This window comes from Equus caballus, chromosome 24 (assembly GCF_041296265.1).
Source record: "Equus caballus isolate H_3958 breed thoroughbred chromosome 24, TB-T2T, whole genome shotgun sequence".
Taxonomy (NCBI): Eukaryota; Metazoa; Chordata; class Mammalia; order Perissodactyla; family Equidae; genus Equus; species Equus caballus.
The window spans coordinates 21,125,350-21,146,877 of NC_091707.1; the positions used below are offsets into that span (position 1 = coordinate 21,125,350).

Consider the following 21,528-nt stretch of genomic DNA (forward strand, 5'->3'; position numbering starts at 1 on the left):
GCCAGTTTTCCCAGGATCCCCTCTACAGGTTCTTGAATCTGACAGAATTTGGCAAGGTTTTTCATTAATTTTAACTTTAGTTTCCTTTAGCTGTTTAAAGGAATAGCATAACAGTTTATTAGAAGATACTTCAGAATCTTGTCAACTCCGGGAGGGGCCCATATGGGATCCCTCATGAGAGTACAAATGAGGGCATTTGAGTTGCTGTTGAAGAATTTGCTTAGGGCCTTTGAGGATAATCTCTTTTCCAGTGTCCCAGTTGATTACAATTGAGACATTGATCCCTGGGCCAGCGTTTTGATGATGGACCCCTAGGAGGTGTAATAGGGGAGGCCTAGGTGTTCTTCTAGATACCTTTTGTGTCTTTAATTTTTCATTAGTCGTTTGTAACAAAACTTTCAATGAAGCTGTTTTGGAATCTTGAAACCTTTTGGAAGCTTCTATATACCAATTAAAATAGGTATCCCATTCTGTTTCTTTGATTTGGGAACTTTTGTTTTTAAGTACACTTCTTAAATAAGTGATCTTGTCTAATTGGAACATTCTCCATGATGGCCATTATAATTCTCGGTTGTTTTTAGTAAGATTTTGCCGTTTTTCTAGATATGTATAGCTTCTGGGAATGCAGTTCTTAGAGAGAAAGTAAGCAGGTGTGCTGGAAGGTGGTGTGCTCAGTTCTTTGGAATTTAAGGATTTATTTATTTATTCATTCATTTATAATTTTTTGTTTTATTTATTTATCTTTTGGCTAAGGCCTTTGGTTTCTCAGAGCCAAACTAATACCTAAAAGAGATGTACCAATAGGTTTGGAATTGTGTGAGGTTTTACACTGTACCTCATTGTGTGGAAATTTTATTGAGGTTGGTGGGTGCCCTATTGTCAATCTAACTCATTCCGTAACCAACTTATGGGAGTCTTTGGGTTAGGTGGTGAGCATTCTAACAGCTTTTAAAATGCTTGATCTGTGCCCACCAACTTTTATGGCTTTTTGGCTTCTGACATTCCCATTAGTAATAGCCTTTATCTACACAAAACAAGACAGACAAACATGAGCACCTTAACACACCAGTAGTAACTAAGAGATATCACTGTGGCCTGGCCAAGAGAAGGCCCTGGATATATCACCAGGAGTTCCCAGCATGGAACCTGGGAGTGGGTAAAGGATTGAATCAGCAGAACTCCACAAATGTGGACTCTGGACTGGAGTTCCACACAATGGGAAACTCTAGAGTGGAATACCAGCAGTTCCCAAAGTGGAATCTGGGGACAGAACCAAGGGTTGGGGTTTTCCACTTAAATGGGGGAACTGGGGTCTGAACTACTAACACTTCCCAAAAGGAGCTTGACACGAAGAGGACGGAGCTCAGAACTGAGAGGAACTTACCTACACCCTTTGGAAATGCTGAGAAAGATAGGGAACTCAAAGGGCTCATGGGTACCATGTCTGTGTTTCTTGTTGTCTCCGAAGTCGTCAGAAGTCTCTTTTGGTCCTGTCGCTGCCACCAAATCTTGTAAAAAATGAAATTTAATTGAGTAAATTTGAAGATCAAATTGGCATTATTCAATAATTCACGAGTCAAGCAGCATCCCTTCTAGCAAGTAGAAAGGAGCTCCAAAGAGCTGTACAAAATGGAAGACTTTTATAGGCAGGGGGAGGTGGGGCGAGGAAGTTCAAAAAGTAGATTGTTTCAGGCAGGGTCACCTTCCTTTGGGGGAAGGTGGGGTCTGTCAGGCAGATTACCTCACTATTGCTGACCAGATAATTCCTGATTGACTGGTTAAAGGTCACATTCCTGGGAGAGATTAAAACTGCAGTTAGGTTGGGTATTAAGTCTTGGTTTGCTGATGTGGGGTTTAGCACAAATGACTCCATTTTGGGCCTGTTTTTTCTTTCTTAACACTGGGAACCTCATGTAATTGGGATCATTCAATATTCATCCTTTTGTGACTGGTTTATTTCACTTATTAGCATGATATCTCCATGGTTCATCCACGTTTTAGCATGTGTCAAAATTTCCTTCCTTTTTAAGGCTAAATAAAATTTCATTGTGTTTGTTTACCACATTTTGTTTATTCATTCGTCCATTGATGGACATATGGGTTGCTTCTGCCTTTTGGCTATTGTGAATAATGCTGCTATGAACATGGTTATACAAATATCTATTCGAGTTCCTGGTTTCACTACTTTTGGATATATACCCAGAAGTGGAATTACGGGCTCACAGGATAATTCTATATTTAATTTTTTGAGGACTTGCCATCCTATTTCTCATAGTGGCTGCACCATTTTACATTTCCACCAGCAGTGTACAACAATTCTGATTTCTCCACAATCTTGTCAACACTTGCTATTTTCTTTGTTTTTTGTTCTTATTTGGATAATGGCCATCCTAAATAGCCATGGGTTAGCTGGTATCTCATCGTGGTTTTGATTTGGGTTCCCCTAATGACTGGTGATGTTAAGCATCTTTTCATGTACTTATTGGCCATTTGTATGTCTTTGGAGAAATGTCTGTTCAAGTCCTTTGCCCCTGTTTGGTGAAGACCTTTTGAGTGATGGTGTCAGAGAAGCTATTAATATGATGGTAAACTAACTAGGATCATGCTAGATGGGATTAAACTTGTTGACAAGAAAAACCACAAGTCAGATGTGGACATCTTGTATGGTTGTCTCTCACTGCCTCAGTTGCACTTTATCACTTTTAAGTCGTGGGTTTTTCCTTTTTTTAAAATAAAAGAGATAACAAATGTGCTATGTATCCAACTTAGTGAATTAGGGAAAAAAGTAAAGGGAGCTAAGGGAGGTAACAACAGAAATAATTTATAAACTAGAAAATGGTAGAATAAATAATTGCAAGAACTGGTTTTTATTAAAAAGTTAAGAAATAGGGAAGTTGTCAAGAACTAGAGCAAGAAAAATAACAGAACTAGAGTTAGAATCAGAAAACATGGACCATATCAAAAATAGGGATTTTTAAAATTAGAATTCTATGCTCAGATGTATGATAAATATGTAAATCTCAATGTGATGATGCTATATGGCTGAGTGGCATTTTGTTTTGTATACTTGTGATCAAATATGGTTATTTTATTTTAGTTGTCCAGTAGTTCTTTCTTTTTAGAAAAATTCGTGGATATTTCATTCAACTTAATTTTTAGCATAAAATTTTCTCATTGTGTGTGTGTAAGTAGACATCATATACACACGTTTGGTAAGTAAGTTTAATTCAATTGTAAAGACTTAAGAGAACAGACATTTATGTGGCAAAACTTTGCAGAGAATAATTTCATTAGTGTTCTTCCCCAATTAGACTTTCAAGAAAACACTGATTACCAAAACTGTCAAAGTTGTATAATAAGAATAGGAAAATGTGAGGATAGACTATTCTTATATATTTGCTGAATTCTACCATTGGCATCAAACAGCTATGCTTCTTAAGGCCAAATTTGAATTTAATGATTGATTTGGTTTTCCTCCTTTAAATCATGTGTCAGTGACTATATGTTGATTATATAATGTGAGTTTCAGTGATATAATAAATTGTACCCATGGAATAGCAGACATAATGGATAATGTTTTTAATGTGAGGAATTTAGTCCATCTTTAAAATCACTACAAATAAGTAGTAATATGAAAGTAATATTAAAAGGTATTGCTTTCCTTCCTTTTTCTATCAGGGACAACATATTTCATTAGCACCTATTCAAAAGCTTGAAGAAGCTCTCTATGAATACCAACCACTGCAAATAGAGACATGTGGACCACAAGTTCCTGAGCTTGAGATGCTAGGACGACTTGGGTAAGTGCCCAAAAGAACTTCTCATTGAGGAGCTGATGTTTAGGGCTTTGTTGGTACTGTTTTTAACTGACACATTAGCATTCTTAGATTTTGAGTTTATAGAACTTTGTTCTTTTGTAATAAATGAATGGTGTTTAATACTAAGTTGATGAATTATTTTTTCTATGGTCTTGTTAGGTCTTCTGAGATTGAGACTGGATTGTATTATTTCCCTTCTAAGGCTGTCCTTGGCAGCCTTACTGAAGTAGCTGTTCATTTTCAGCTCACTGTGTGTGTTTTTAGAAATAGAGGCTTAATTTAGTCAGTAGTAAACCAGTAAAAATATGAGAGTTGAGCTCTTTGCCATGAAAAAGAAGAGATTTACTCACTGCTGTCTATAGTGAAACTGTATTTATGAGAAATGAGCCACAAAATATATTTTGTCAAAAGGTATAATGTAGGTTGGCCCAGTGGCTCAAAAGCCATATTATATGTGTCAATTTTGGAAATTAACCTGGGATCTTGGCTTTTGTGAGTGATGCAGATGATCATAGTCTGTCTCGGGCATAAGTGGATATTTGTATACTTGAAGGCAAAGACTTTGTTGGATGGAGCAAATCATATTTTGATCTGGTGCCTCAATCAAAACTATTGAATGAAAAGATGATGCAGAAACCCTTGTTTATTAACACAATAAAATAGTGTAAAGAATATAACATGAAAAGAAAATAATGGGTACAGTGAGACTAAGTAATTAAAAAGTAATAAAAAAAAGACCACAACAGCAAAAATAAGATCGATGAAACAGATAATAAAACTTACATGCATCTTCAAAACCAAAACCAAAATCTTGAACACGATGTATAGTATTTTACATATGAACATGAAGGCTCCCAGGTCAAATTACTATTAAAATGATAGATCATTTACTTATCTGCTATTTGGTAGATCTTAAGATTTTCTTTAGTTCTATATTCTCTTAAAGTCCTACAACCTCCAAGCATGAAGCTGTGGGGATGTGAAACAAAGCCTAAAACCTCTTTTGAGTTTGAGAGAAAAATTTATTAAATAATTGGTCTAAATGCTAAAATTAAAGCTTGAGAAGAAAGGCAATATTGGGTTTTATGATATAAAAAGTTATAAGTGATATAGACATTTTGATTTCTTATCTCTTACTGGGTTAGCAAGAGCCAGAATTTTGTATCTCTAAAATGCATTTTCTTAAAATCTTTGCTTTTAATGTCAACAAAGGCAAAGTATTTAAAATAGTACTCCTTTCTTGTAGAGTTTAGCATTTTCCAATAATTTTGTCATCAAAATTACATTAGAAAGATCATGGAAATGGCCATACATAATAACAATGCACAAGTAAAATGTAAGACAATAATTAGTACAAAGAATAGGAAGAGGGAAAAAACTGTGCTACTATAATATTCTTACACTAGACATGAAGTGTTATAAAAATATCTGGAGATAGGCTGTGATAAGTTAAAGACAGGTTTAGTATAAACCTTAGAGCAACTACTAAAAATGTAAAACAAAGAGGGATAGTCAAGAAGTCAATGGGGGGAGAAAATAATGAGATCATAAAAAACAATCCATTAATGAAAAGGACGGGAAAAGAGGGAGGCAAAAAATAAAGAAATGGGATAATTAGGAAACAAGTAGCATGTTGGTAGGTTTAATCTTAACTATTTTGGTAATTATATTAAATGTAAATGTTCTAAACCAGCACTATCCAATAAAACTTTCTGAAATGATGGAAATATTCTATGTCTGTGCTGTCCAATGTAGTAGCTACCAGTTACATGTTTCTACTGAGCACTTGAATGTGCCTAATGCAGTTCAAGAATTGAAATTTAAATTTTATTCAGTTTAATTTAAATAACCACATATGGCTAGTGGCTGCCGTATTGGATAGCACAGTTCTCAATACTCTAAATAATAGGCGGAGATTGCCAGATTGGATTTAAAAAGCAAGATTTATACTATATGTTTTCTACAAGGATCTGGCATTATATATAAAGATATAATTTCTCTGAGCTTTAAAAGTTTCTCTAAACTTCTTGGATCTATAATTCATTGTTTGTTTTAAAGATTGGTACCTGAGCTAACATCTGTTGCCAATCTTTTTTCCACTTCTTTTCGCCCAAAACTCCCCAGTACATAGTTGTATATTCTAGTTGTAGGTCCTTCTGGTTCTGCTGTGTGGGACACCACCTCAACATGGCCTGATGAGCGGCACCATGTCCACACCCAGGATCCAAACCAGCAAAACCCTGGGTGGCCAAAGCGGAGGGTGCGAACTTAACCACTGGGCCACAGGGCCGGCCCCTTTGATTTGTTGTTTTTATTTTGTAAATATCTCAACCATTATCTCTTCACAGATTTATTCTCCCCCCTTTTCTCTCTGTTTTCACTCTAAGACTCTGATTTCACATATGTTAGACTTTTTGGTGTTGTTTTACAGTTCTTGGATGCTCTGTTTTGTGTTTTTCAGTCTTTTCTTAAATTTGTGTTTCCAAAGTTGGAAAATTTCTCTTGTTCTATCTTCAAGTTCACTTATTCTTCTTTGTGTCCCTTCTGCTGCTAAGCCCATCAAAGAAATTCTTTGTGATATTGTGTTTTTGTATCTAACATTTCCATTTCACTCCCTTTTGTAATTTTCATCTCTGCTGCAATTTCCTGTTTATACGTTATCCATCTTTTCCACTAGATCCTTTAATTTATTGATCATCTTATTTTAAAGTGCCTCTTTGATAGTTCCAACCTCTCTGAGTCTGGTTCTGTTGACTATTTTATGTCTTAATGGTAGATTTGTTTTTCTTGCTTTCTTGTGTTGATCGTAATTATTGTTTGAATATTGGATGTTCTGTGCAACAGAACTGTAGTGACTGAGGTAAATAATATTTATGCCCAGAAATATTTATGTCCCTTTTCTGTCAGGTCATTAGTGTAGGGAGTTTAGTATTAAGCATGTGGTTTGATCTCAGTTTGGGTTTTGTTGTTGCTCTGGTTCTTCCAGTCATGGTCTGTTGCCACTTGCGCCTAGTAAGAGGCCTGGAGTGCTGGAGGGATTTTCTTAGTCTTCTAGGTCTACCCTCAGCTTTCAGCAGGGTCTGCAAGGGGGTTGCACAGAGGGTTCTCTCTTGGTACCCCTCACAAGCAGTAAACTGCTCTTGCTTTTTACTTGAAATAAGTTGTGTGGTGGGTTCAAGGGGTTTCTTAGTTCTCCTGTTCCAGCCTTAGTCTTAGGAGGTTGTGTGTGCTGGAGTCTCAGGGTGGTGCTTTCTCAGTGTACCTGTCTCTTTCCCAGAGGAAGACACCTTCTGTCTCCTACTTTAGGATGCAGGTGGGCAGCGGCTGGAGAGCTTTCATTAATCATTGACTATCTAGAATACAGTTAGTTCCAGAAGTCTAGAAGTAGACTTTTGTCTCTCTCAACAAAGACTGTTCATACGTTCTACATCCACAACAGTTAAGAAGGCAAATTGTTCTGATTACAGATAAATCTGTATGTATTTCAAGCAATAGACCTTGACCGCAATAGTTTCTTTTAGCCATCTGTGGCTAAGTAGTGGAGGAATTTCTAGATCATCAATGATGACATCAGAATTGCTAAAGAAACATTGACTTTTTCTTGATGTAGAACTATTTATCTACTGAAATAGAACATACCTCACACTTTCCTTCTCTTCAGCCTTCTACCTTGAGAAAGGGATTGAATTCCTTACAGATGCTTTTACATTTTGGAGCTGAGATTAGCTCCAAGTGGTCTCTTTGGTGATATGTTACGACCACATCCTTAAACATTTGCCAAAATAAATCCTAAATTGAATTCTTATGCTACTAGTTCATTTTATTCTCTGAAATTATTATTTGTAACTATATGCTTTCCTATTTTTTTCTTATTACTCTAGATCTAAGAATATATTTTTACCTAATCTAATTTTCAGAAACATTTAGAGAGAAACTGAAGAAGTTGCTCTGTGAAGTGACTTTTCAAAGAATGATTTGATATTCTCGAAGGTGCTGCTCTTGAGGTACAGGGAATATAAACTTCAGTTGACTGAAGGTATAATAGTTACACATCTGTCCTAAGAATTGTCTACATCTTTCTGGAAGATTGCATCTAATAAGCCCCAGTTATCCCTTTACAATTGGCTGTCCCCCTTCCCCCAGTCCTCTAGCTTCTAGTCTTCTCTCTTTTCTTTTTCTATTACAATAAAATTTCTATTTTATATTATGTTACCCTACAGAGGAACAAGTTCAGGTTCTCTAGAGGCAAATAGAGACTAAGTTTCTCGTTTCCAGTCTCTTATTTCTGCTTTGAAATCTATATGACATAATGAGGTTAAGAATAGTACACTTTATATATTCACTTTAGTTGGTGCAAAACTGTGGATGCAGGCACTTTCAAAATAATTTTAATTATATATTTTTGGGAGTGGATGCCATAAGGTTTTGGAGGTATTGTGTCTCCAAAGAACTACATTTTGTCGTTATGTATTTTGATAAAGGATGATATCAAAAGTACATTGCCATGAGATTTTAGGTGGTTTTTACTGAAATCTTTTCTAAATTTAGTTAAACTTGAGAAGTGGATGAAGAATAAATGAAAATTTCTCATTCAGGAGGGTAATTATGAATATATTATTGTAGTTCAAGTGGCACTGGCAGTAACCTTCTCAAGGCAATATGTAAACATGTTTTATTAATTCTGTGCCAGTGGGAGCAAGCATTGGGAAAACTTAACTGCTAATTGAAATTCCCCAGACTACGGCTTTAGTGGTTAATCTAGTAAAGTCTCGTTGATTGGCACCATGAGACTGTCTTTTTAATAATCAACTGGCTTTCTAGTTAATATTTTACTACCTTCCACCCAAAGAAGAGTTATTCCTTTAACTGATATGAATTATGAGCATTTATTAGTTTTATTCATCAATCTCAATATTCATCTATTTAAATAGATAAAAGTGATTTATTTAATATGAACTGTTCATTTGTGAGCCCATTGTAGGAATAAGGAAAAACTGTTGTTTTATAAGATAAAATATGATCTTTAAGCAAAATGCATGTTTTTCAGTTATCCTTATTTATGAATTTAAATGAAGCCATTTGCTACAAAAATTCTGTAGAATAAAATTTTAATCTTCATTTCCTGTAGAACATTTCTGTATGTTTCTTTGTGGTGGAGTGCTGTAGCCAAATTGACATGTTCATTTCTGTCTCTTCTGTTAACTGATATAAGTTCTGTGCTATTAATTATGCTAGCTTTGGAAAATAGCTTTAAACTATGATGGTTTAATATTTTGAGTCCTTCCTCACTAGATGCTAAGAATCAGTAATGAAAAAAATTGTGGTAGTAGTGATAGTATTGAATTAACTCAGCAACTAGAACCTGATGATAATCAGAAGAAAGTCTCTTGTTTGATCTCCATCAGCACCTGTCAGTTTTGTTTTCTTGTGTGGTCGTAGACTAGGTTGGCAAAAACCAATCTGCTGAGCAAAAGTAACTGACTGGTTATAGCGAAAGTAACTGACCTGTGGCAAAGCAATTAATAGTGTTCATTTTTGAGGGAATAGGGTAGGGTATAGTCCTCCCAAAATAGAAGATGCACCTTCACAGTAACCTTGGAGACACTTTTCATGACCATTTTTTTGTTCTTAAAAAGTCGGTAAATTGGAACTTTATCTGCCAAGAATTTGAGAGGAGATGTTGAATGCACTCTAACAAATGTTTTATTGTAACGCTGTCTTTGTCTCCTGTCTTAAGCCCTTCCTTACTGTTGCCAGAGAAAACTTTTTTTTAAAGATTTTATTTTTCCTTTTTCTCCCAAAGACCCCCGGTACATAGTTGTGTATTTTCAGTTGTGGGTCCATCTAGTTGTGGCATGTGGGATGCCGCTTCAGCATGGCTTGATGAGCGGTGCCATGTCCGCACCCAGGATTCGAACTGGTGAAACACTGGGCCGCCGAAGTAGAGCGTGCTGACTTAACCATTACTCGGCTATGGGGCCGGCCCCCAGAGAAAACTTTCTAATTTGTCAATCTGGTTATGTCTCTCTATCATTAATATCCTTCAGTGGCTCATCATCACCTACATAATCTGACCCCATCTACCTTATGGCCATAGATCCTGCCCTTCTCATACTTGGTGGTTTTTAAGAACCTCGTGGTGTCTCTCAGATTTTTGTGCCATTGCATGTGCTGTTTCGTTTCCTTAGGAAGCTCTTGGCCTTTATATTTGTGGCACAGTCCCCCCAGTAAGTTCTTTCTCTTTTTTCCTCCCTATGCGTGCATTGTCTGTTTTTGCTGTTTGCCCTATTTTCTATTGGGGTGGTTTTGTTTTCCTTATTTATTTATATGAGTCAGCTGTATAGTAAGACTATTAAGTCTTGAAATTTTAGTTTTATTTTTTTTATTCTTATATTGTTTATGATGTGAAGTAGTTTTAATCTCTGAGCAGTAAGATATATTGATGATGTCCTGTTAATTTTCCATTGTTCTTCTACTTAGGATGTTCTAAACTAACACAAAACTTTGTTTTTATTTATATTCTAAATTTTTATGTAGCTTCAATTTTTACATTTAGTCACTTAATCCGTCTGGAATTTATTTTGTTGTAATGAGCTGTAAAAAAAATCTTTATTCTGTTTTTTCAACATAAATCACTTGGCCTAGAATAGTTTGTTCAATAACCCTTTTCTCCATTGATGTGTGATATACTAGGACTTTTTCTCCACTGCCCTTCCTTTTTCATTAATCTGTCTTTCAGTTTCTTTAACAGTATCACTTTATTATTTATTTAAGTACATGATATGTTTTGATATTGTCATGTATTTATTTTCTATTGCTGTGTATCAAATTACCACAAATTTAAGCAGCTTAAAACAACATCCATCTTTATTTCATTTGTTATCAGTATCTGAGTCCGTGGTCTGGGCGTGGTTACCTGGATCCTCTACTCAGGTTGCACATGGCTGCAGTTAAAGTGTCAGCAGGTGCTGTGGTTCCATGTAAGCGAGGCTTGGGAGTCGTCTTCCAAGCTCGTTCATGTTACTGGCAGAATTGGTTTCCTTGCAGATGTAGAAGTCGCAGTGGCTTTCATCTTCTTCAGTGCCAGCAGGAGAAAATCTCTTCGAATCTCTTCCTTTTAAGGTCTCCTACCTGATTAAGCCTGGTGCTTTTTATTTCCTCACAATCAACCAATTTGAGATCTTAATTACATTTGCAAAATCTCTTTTGCCATATAATATAATTTCAGGAGTGAAATCCATCATGTCCGTGAGGAAAGAATTATGCAAGGAAGCACACAGGGGGTTGGAATCTTGGGGGCCGTCTCAGGATTCTTCCTACCACAGATGGGGCAAGTCTTCGATTGCCACTTATCCTTTTCAGAGTATTCTTAGCATTTTTGTACATTTATTCTTCCAACTAAACTTTGTTCACCAAAGAGCAACAAAGCACTCTATAATTCTTTCAAGTTTTCTGTATGTTTGAAAATTTTCATAATGAAATATCGTGAAACTAGTAATCAAACGAAACAGACCAAAACCCACCAACAGCTGACTTAAGATACAGCCAGCCCTGTTGCCCCCTGGAAAACAACCAAACACCACTGCCTGTGGGATTTTATTTGGAATTGCTTTAAACTTATAAACTGATTAGAAAAGAATGAGCATTTAAAACTTACTGAGTTTTTATGTCTCACACATTTCTTCGAAATTAATTTTTGTTATATCATACTTGTGATGCTGTTGTAAAATTGTTTTCATTATGCTTTCTAACTAGTTTTTGCTTAAGTATATTTTTGGTTTATACCAGCTGCTTTATTGAACTCTAATAATTTTAATTGTTCTATTAGGTGAATGCCTGGGGTTTTATTTGGAAGTCAGTCATCTGAAAAAATGAATTTTTTCTTTTTAAATGCTTTATCTCTGACTTCAGTTTCATATTTTATTGCATTTGGCTAGAACTTCTTGATCTGGTGTTACACAATTCTGGTAACTGCAGTTTCTTGTTGCTGATTTTTTTGGTGAATGTTTCAAGTGTTTCATCATTATTGTGTTTGCTGTTTGTTTGAGTGGTTTTTCTTACCATTTTGAATTAAGTATCCTTTTAAATCCCCTTGAAGAAATTTCTATATTTTTGGTCAAGGTCTTTGCCTATTGACTTCTTATACAGGGATTGCCTAAGAATGGAGAAAAGGTGTTTGTTTTGTTTTTGATACTCTCTACTTAAGTTTGTATGTTAGTTTCAGAAAAAGTCTCAGGGGCCCCAGAAAATCAAAGAATATGGAAAAATACGAAAGTCACAAAGAAGATTACAGTATGTGTATCCATGTAATCTATATTATACTTTGTTATAATTATCAAAGCGTTACTAAATTAACTTATTTTGTTAGCCATGATGGCAAAATGTCTTTAGTATCTGTATTCATTGGCATTTGAATTAGAAATCAGCTTACACATCTAACACGAACCTTTGTGCTTCAAGTTCTAGTCTGGCTCTAGTCTGGTAAGTTTTAAATGTTTTTTATGCAGTCACGGAAAAAAATATGTTTCTGCTTGAAGCAGTTGTCAAACAAGCTTCTTTCATCAACTGTCAGACACAGGGCAGCTGAATGAGGCTGTTTAGTCTAGAGTAAATGCTCACGAGATTACAAGGTCACTGAGGAAATGCAATTATGCACTTGATTCCAGAATAGGCTTTTGTAGTAGCGACTTTAAGAGTATTAAATCATAATATTAATTAAAAAATATATATTCCAAAATTAATCTCAGAAAAGTAGCACTAAATACACTAAATTATTTAGTTTAATAATAAAATTATAATTATAAATTATTACAATGAAATATAGTTTTAATTCACATTTATACAGGACCCTAAAAAAAGCAAGTTAAATTTATTATTGGAATCTGATCAGTTTTTCCCAAAAATCACTATAAGATTCAGTAGACTCTGTATCTATACGTAATTGTCTCCATTGGGAAATGAAACTTCATCGTATTTAGCTCATGTTAATTGAGAAAACAATTGATTATTTAGCAGCTCCTTTACTGTTGTTATTCATTCAGTCATGAAGTACCTGCTCTCTGCCAGTTACTGTTCTAGGTGCTGAGAAAATAGTAGTGAGCAAAACAGAAAACACATGTTATGAAGCTTACATTCTACTGGGGTGAAATGAACAATAAAAATACACTGATGAGTCTGTTGGATGATAACTAGTACTTTGAAGACAAATACCACAGGATAAAGGGATATATAGTGATTGGGGTAGAGTGCTATTTTTACATAGGTGGTGGAGGAATCTTTTGTAGGATGATATTTGAATAGACGTGAATTAAGCAAAGAAGCTAATCATGTGATATCATGGGGAAAGTGAGAAGGAACTGTAAGTGCAAAGGCCCTGAGGTGGGAGTGTGAGTGAGGAAGAGAAAGGAAGTCAGTGTCTGAAGCAGAGTGAACTGGGGAATAGTGGAAGATGAGGTCAGAGTGGTAGCAAGTTTTTAAGTAAGGAGGCAGACTGGGCCCAATCAGATAAGGTAGGGTCTTTTAGTTGATGGTCAAGGCTTGGGCTTTTACTTTGAAGGAGATGGGAAGTCATAGAAGAATTTTGAACAGTGTGTCATATGACTTGTATTTAGAAAGGTTTGTTATAGGAGAATTGACAGTAGGGTGAAAAAAGAAAACTTGCTGCAGTCCTGGTCAAGATGTTAGTGGCTTATACTAAGAGGGTAGCAGTGTAGTTGCTGAGAAAGTGGTCAGATTAGGGATCTCATCTTGATAGCTGAGAGTAGAGAATTTTTGCTGCATTGGATGTGAGGAGTACTAAAAAGTTCCTCTCAGAGTTATATCTGAGCAACAGAGTTGCTATTTACTGTGATGGGGAGGGGTTCTTTGAGACAGCGTTGTTATGTCGGTTGCTTTATGTTATTTATCAAATATTATTGTTAAAAATATGTTTCTAAAGAGACTGCAAGAGCTGGGAAAAACCTTAGAGATACTCTGTGCAACTCTCCTCTTTTATGGGAGAGTGAACTGTCATGAGTTCCCTATAGGAGAGGACAGAGAGGAAAACTCATGTTCATTGTCACTTCTCTGGTTTGTGCAGAACTAGGACTGGATTCTTAGGCCCTTAGGGTACTTTTTCTCTGCTGTACCATATGGTCTTGCCATATACAGAGCTTTATTTTTATGTTTTTAGATTATTATGCTTTCAGATAGTATATTTAAGGGCAATGAATTCAAATTATGAAACAACTTCCTTATTTATATTCTTAAAAAAAATGTAAATAAAATTATTGACTCTTAGCATGAGCCAAGTTCTCCATCTCCATTCTGTGTTTTTTTTTTTTGGTGAGGAAAATAGGATTGAGTTGGGCATAGTGACTCACAAGCTTTTGGGTTGGAGCATAAGTAGAGGTGACCTGATAGCAGAAGTGTAGCAAGGGCAGGTGCCAGGCATGGTCTATCCCAGGTGCAGGCAATAAAGGGTTGCACTGTCAAGAGAGAATTAGAAAAAAATAATAAAAGTAATTAAAATTTGTTTTTTTTACCACCATGTACTAGAAGTTCTAAACAGTGTTGGTTTTCAAATAGTCCTTCCTGAAAAAATCTTTTGTTGGTCCAAGTTCTAAACAATTGCTGTTGTTACTTTTGAATTTAATAGTATATATGTAAGTTTCCAATTAGCACATCTTTATTTTTTGTTCTTTAATAGCACTATATGGTACACAGAAGTCGATTCAGAGAACTGCTAGTTTTATAGTCAGCCCCAGCTCCACCTACTCCCCCAACACCTATGAAATCAGCTACATTTAACCTCACTCAAGAGTGAGTTTGTGAGGTTTTGGACCTCCTCTCTCGTTTCTGGCAAATTTCCATTTCCGTCTTTTCTGTGGCACTGTGTATTCCTGAGTTTAAGTAGTAGATTTGAAGAAAACAGTGATAGCCCCAGTGATTGTAAAGATAAAGAATAGAACTTAAGTTCTTGGAGCATTTATTTGTGTCTAAAGCTTTTCAACTGGGGGACATGTGAAAGTTGCTAGAATCAATTCTATAGAAACAAAGACTTGAACCATATTGCAATTTCTGGAATTTATTGTGAAATAGGTGTTTTATGAAACTCTGTCAAACTCATCATTAAGTTATTGCCTAGCTACTTGGGTATCTGTTGCTTCAGGAAAGAAACTTGAAATTAAAAATAACAAAAAATATACTTCAGCTGATTATGAACAATGATAAATTGACAAATCTGGCTTTATTACCTATTGAATATGAATATTCAAAGATAAATTTGAATGAATTCATTGACAGATTTGAAGAAGTCAAAACTCAAAACAGAAACTATAATGTGCCCCATCTATTAGGTACTTATAAATACTTTCCTGTTTTCAGAAGTTAAATTAATGTAATTAATGAGTATTTTAATTTGTTACTTTCTTCTTTCATGATATAAATTTTATTTTAATTTTACATTAAAACTTTTTTACTGGCATAATTATGTGTACAAAGTCCAGTAAAAGAAAATCTCACTATCTGTGTGTCTTTTCTGCATTGTTACTATTTTTCATTTCATGATTATTACTGAAAATTTTGTTGTATAGAGGATCAGGTGTGGTAAAAAATGTTCTACTTTGGCTGTCCAACATGCTGGGTGTGCAACTGCCTCCTAAGAGTTGGCCCTAAATATGGGATCCTGTGTCATAGGTTTCTATACCACCAAAACATCTTGTCAATTTAATCATAAAAATAAATTCTCCATCATATTTGGCCATACTGCTTCCTGAAGAATGTGGAGACTTAGAGAGATTTGAAGAAAAATGAGCAATAAAAATAAGTAATGGTAAGGAATTAGATCTTAATTAGATTAAAAGAATTGTGATTGTTGAATCTGGAAAAGAAATGGCTCTGCTTTGGGAAAGCAGAATGAACATGGTTGGTTAATCATTTTTTAGTTTGTGAAGGAATTTTGAAGGGATACTGTTTTTGAAAGGAAAGTTGCCAATAAGATGGTAAAATGTAGATCAGATGACCAGCCAGGGTTGGCTCTTCATGCTGAAATTTCATTGTGGGAGAAGATGCTGATTGGTTCTATGTAGTTTTGGTATTTATTTGACTGAGAACAAGATGCTATTTTAGGTACTTTTTCAAAGCCTATTGCCATTCTTGGATTCTGCATGCCTCAACATAACTTTTTTGCCTCTGCTCAGCTCCTAAATTTTCACTTTTTGTCGTACTGTTTATTTTTATGTTTCTAAATAAAACAATTATACTGCAGTTTCTTGATTTCCAATGTTAGATGCCTCTTGACATCTTAGTGTGAGAGATCAGGATTTAGCCATCTAAAATTCCTTCCCTATCCTTATCTTCCTTCCTCTGTTATCTCCCAATATGGTTATATCACACTTTTTAAATTGAATCAATATTCACTATTTCCAAGGAGACTATGTAAATATTATTTTCAGCTGAGCCATTTTGTACAATGATTGTGTTTCTTTAGATTTTTCATAATGATTGCCTTGCTTTTTATTTTATTTTTTGTCTTCAAATTTTCCCTTTAGATTTAATCAGCATCTGCTTACCTCATCAAACCCTAAAATCATCTTACGCTTTCTAGGGCTAATGGATATGAAAACAAAATAGAATCTTACCATTTATCACCTTCTGTTTTCTTTTAACCTCCTTATCCAGTGTAGACAGCACTTCAGTGCTGTTTTTGTTAATAGCTCAGTCTCTCCTGTCCTTATGTTTGCCTTGTGTTATAGGCATGCAGTTTATCTGCTCTGCTAATTTGTGATGGATAACATCAGGGCTTCTGAGATTGCTGCTTTCTAAGTCTTTTAAAAATATTCTGCCAACAAGTGATTAGCTGTCTTTAGATTTAGAGAAAATTGCTTCAACCTTTAGATCTCTTTCCTTGAGTTTTACCTCAAACTTAGTTTAGAAAGAATTGAAAGTTAGAGAGGCAGGAGCAGTAATATTTATTTCATTTTCCTATTCCCTTCCTCCCTCCTAGAGAAGAAAAGGAAGAAAGATTCAATGGGTTGGACTTGATAGTGAGAGACAGGAGTCTTTCCAGTTGTAAGACGTGTTTGGACAGCTCTGGCTCCCAGTGTCAGCAGCAGGAGGGTATTTCTTGGAACTCTCTGGTGACTTTTCCATGAAGCCGGCATTCTTTCTTAGGAAGGCTTAGCTCTTACCTTTAGCCTTTATCCTCTCATTTGGTTGAAGTTAACATGTATAGCCTGATAGCTTGCCTACTGGTCTAGGTGTTTATTTATTTATTTATTATAGATCATTTATCCAGTACTATCTTAACTCTCAACTTAAAGTTTAAAAATGATATTGAAGGGCTATATTATTAGTGTTTTCAGATTGCAGATTATGTCCAGTATTTTGAAAAATGGAATAAAATAGAAAGTAAACTAGCCAAGGGCATTGTACTTGGTAAATGTGTTGTTTTGTGAAACTCCCATTTCAGTTATATGTGTGTGTGTTTGCACGTTTGTAGTTGGTTTTCACATAGAGTATATTTACTAATTATGGTAAGAAAAGTTTGAGAAATGCTGCTTTAAACACAGAACACACAGTAGTTAAAGTCACTACTCAAATTGTTTCTGAAGTCTAGGAAACATACGTTTGAGGTCAAGGGAAATTATGTACAGGCATAGGTGGGCATAGCCTCTGATTTTCTTTTATCATAATGCTTTTTGGAATTTCATGTTTCTGACTCTTTTTATCAGAGAAAATAGTCATCCCCATTTATCATCTAGGTTGAATGGACTCTTTATTTGTTTTATAATTTTAAGTTATTTTATGAATAATTTGCAGATGTAAGAATAAATTAATAGTGGAAAACAACTTTATTAGAAAATGTATTAGATATTTAAACATAGCACAGTCAGTTTTTTTATTCTGTATGTTGTTGGTTTAGGCAGTATACAACATCCTTTGAGTGCAGCTAACCACTGATCAATGGTCATGCATAAACATGGAACATAGCCATCTTGTAAATATTGTCAGTATTTCAAATGCATCTCTAATAAATTCTGGCTTATCACTACTTCTGGTTCCACTTACATTTGTATCATCCAAATGCAAAAACATCAACAATAAGCTTACTATTATCTCTTGTTTTTTTTGCATTTGCATTGTCAAAATTAGTTTTGGAAACTTTGATGCCTTGTAATTTGGTTGAAGAGAGGACCACCATCTTTTTTTGCCATATAATTACAAAAGGTTCTTATTTTTAGATTTATAAACACCAGTTAGAATAACCAATCCAATTAATTATTCATTTCTACATTATCTCCTAACTTCCAAAAGCTTTGTATATGCACCTGCCTATAGCATTTATATGCTTCAAAACTATAGCCAGTACATTATGATACACAAACATCATGAAAAATAAAAAAATTTTGACACACATTCTTTCAGCAAAATGGTTGGTCAAAGTTCTTGTCCTATATTATTGTAGAATGAAATCTGTCCTGTTTAATCCTGACTAGATGAGAATACGTTTCCTTTTTCTCCTTAAAAATGCACACTTGAGTGACTGCACACGGGCATCAGGGATCTGTTTTGGGTGATGAAAATGTTCTAAAATTGGATTGTGCCGATGGCTGCACAATCTGTAAATTTACTAAATATCGTTGAATTGTACACTTAAGAATATATTGGTAACTCATTGATCTTTGAATTTGAGATAATTCATCTAGGATGTTGTCATATTTTCTTAAGAGATGATGCAAAAGAAAGATGCAATAATTTAGGCAATGCAGTAAGAAAACTGAAGGTTGGTATAATAATTGTGATTTATTTAACTATTGTGTCCTTCTTCAGGTGATCATTCTTTTGCTTCTTATTATTTTAAATTTTTTTTCTTAGCATTGTAGGGAATAATTGAAAGAGTTCCTGGGATGGTAAAACATTAACATGTTTCAAGCTATACTAAAAATAAAGTCACTAAGATCCTGTAATATATCTACATTAATAAAAGAGTCCAATGGACCTATTTGGTAATTTAATTATGGCAATTTAGAATTAATTTTATTCTGTTTTTAAACAGCTTTGGTGAGGTATAATTGACATACAATAAACAGCACTTATTTAAAATGTATGTTTTGACAAGCTTTGAAATATGTATACAACCATGAAATCGTCTCCACAATCAAGATAATGAACAAATCCATCATCCCCAAAAGTTTGTTGGTGTCACTTTGTAATTTCCCCTTCACATATCTCAGCCCCCAACCAAGAAACTACTCGTGCACTTTCTATAACTATAGATTAGTTTGCATTTTTCAGAGTTTTATATAAATGGAATCAGATGTGTCCCTTTTTTTTTTTTAGTTGTATAATTCAGGACTTATGTAAGATCTGTCCCTTTTTGTTTGGCTTCTTTCACTCAGAGTAATTATTTTGAGATTCATCCATGTTGTAGTGTGTATCAAAGGTTCATTCCTTGTTATTGCTGAGTAATGTTCCATTGAATGTGTATACCACAATTTCCTTATCCATTTTTCTGTTGTTGGATATTTAGGTTTTTTCCAGTTTTTTCTAGTTTTTGGTTATGATAGAGCTAATATGAACATTCATGTACAGGTCTGTATATGGGCATATACTTTCTTTTATTCTTGGGTAAATACCTAAGAGTGGATTGGCTGTATCATATGTAGATGTATGTTTTAAGTTTTTAAGAAACTCACAAATTGTTTCTCAAAGAGGATGTGCCATTTTACATCCCTACCAGCAGTGTATGAAAGTTTGAGTTGCTTCACGTCCTCACCAATACTTGGAATCCCCAGCCTTTTAATTTTAGTCATTCTAATAGATGTGTAGTAGTGTATTGCTTTGGTTTTCATTTCTCTAGTGATTAATGATGTTGAGAATCTTCCTGAGTTTATTTGCAATCCATATATCTTCTTACATGAAGTGTCTTTTGAAATCTTGTCCCCATTTGTTTACTGGGTTTGTTTTCTTATTGAGTTTTGAGGGCTTTTTATATATTCTGGATTCAAATTTTTATATATTGTGTTTATCAGGTATGTGATTTACAAATATATTTTCCCAGTCTGTAACTTATCTTTTCAATCTCTTAACAGTGTCTTTGGAAGAGCAGAAGTTTTAATTTTGATGAAGTCCAGTTATCAATTTTATTTCCTTTTATGAATCATACTTTTGGTGTTATGTCTAAGAAATTTTTCCTAACCCAAGGTCTAAATAATTTCTCTTGTGTCTTCTTCTAGAAGTTCTATATTTTGGAGGCTAATATCATTTAGGTCTGTGGTCTGTTTGTAGTTCATTTTTGTATATTGCAAAAGGTATAATTTGAAGTGTTTTGTTTTTTGTTTATGAATATTGAGTTGTTTCTGCACCATTTGTTGAAGAGACTATTATTTCTCCAATGACTTGCCTTTTTACCTTTGTCAAAAATAAGTTCTCCATATATATGTGAATCTGTTTCTCAGCTCTATTCAGTTCCGATGATTTATTTGTTGATCTTGTTACCAAAATTATATTGTCCTGATTAGTTTAGCTTTGTAATAAGTCTGAACATCAGTCCTCCAGTTTATTCTTTTTTTATAAAGTTGTTTTGGCTGTTCTAGGTTCTTTGCATTTCCATGTAAATTTTAAAAGCCTCTTGGGATTTTTTTTAAAATGAACTTTTTATTTTAGAATAGCTTTGGATTTATAGAAAAATTGCAAAGATAGTATAGAGAGTTTATATATACCCCACATGCTTTCTGCTGTTATTAACACCTAACATTTGTATGATAGATTTGTTACAATTATGAACTGATATTGATATATTTTTATTAACTAAAGTCCATAGTTCATTCTGGTTTCCTCAGTTTTCCCCTAATGTCCTTTCTCTGTTCCCGAATTCCATCCAGGACACCACATTACGTTTAGTAGTCAACGTCTCCTGAGGCTCCTCTTGGCTGTGACAGTTTCTCAGATTCTCCTTGTTTTTGATGACCTTGACAGTTTTGAGTAGTGGTCAGATATTTTATAGGTCTATTGTAATTTGTCTAATGTTTTTCTCGTGATTAGACTGGGATTATATGCTCTTTCAGGGAAGACCACAGAGGTAAAGTGCCACTTTTTCACTTCATATCAAAGGTGCCTGCTATCAACATGTCTTACCATTGTTGGTGTTAGCCTTGATCACCTGGCTGAGGTAGTGTTTGTCAGGTTTCTCCACTATAAAGTTACTCTTATCCTCCCCTTCTTTATTGCACTCTTTGGAAGACATCACTATGCACAGACCACACTTAAGGAGTGAGGAGTTATGCTTAACTTTCTTGAGGGTGTGGTATCTACATAAATTATTTGGAATTCTTCTACATGGGAGATTTGTCTCTTCTACACTGTCTGTTTATTTATTCAATCATTTTTTTTCTATCACTAAGGACTCAGGAATGTTACAATCCAGTTTCAGCCATTGTAGGTGTTTTAGTTGGCTCTGGTGCCCATTTGCCATTCCCCATCATCGTGCTTTTTTTCTTTTTTCTTTTTTTAAAGTACTTCTTTACTTTCTGGCACTACAAGATGCTCCAAGTTCATCATATATATATTTCCTGACCCACTTCCACAATCGGCCATTTCTCTTAAGAAGCCCTGGTTTCTTTTGTTGGAGAATAGTAGTAGAAAACAGTGTCTGTGCTGTAGGTATGCTTGTTGCTATCACTGCTCCTAAGATCTGCCAAAATTTTCATTGGGATTATATTGAATCTGT

At 34.7% G+C, this 21,528-nt stretch overlaps 1 protein-coding gene across 1 annotated transcript in view; it reads left to right on the forward strand.

The window, feature by feature from the left end:
• Positions 1–21,528, forward strand: part of MNAT1 (MNAT1 component of CDK activating kinase) — a 211,786-nt gene that overhangs the window by 131,985 nt on the left and 58,273 nt on the right. The window contains exon 7 of the mRNA XM_001497949.7: positions 3,679–3,800. Within this exon, the coding sequence (XP_001497999.1) occupies positions 3,679–3,800 (122 nt within the window). The remainder of the gene's footprint in view (positions 1–3,678; positions 3,801–21,528) is intronic.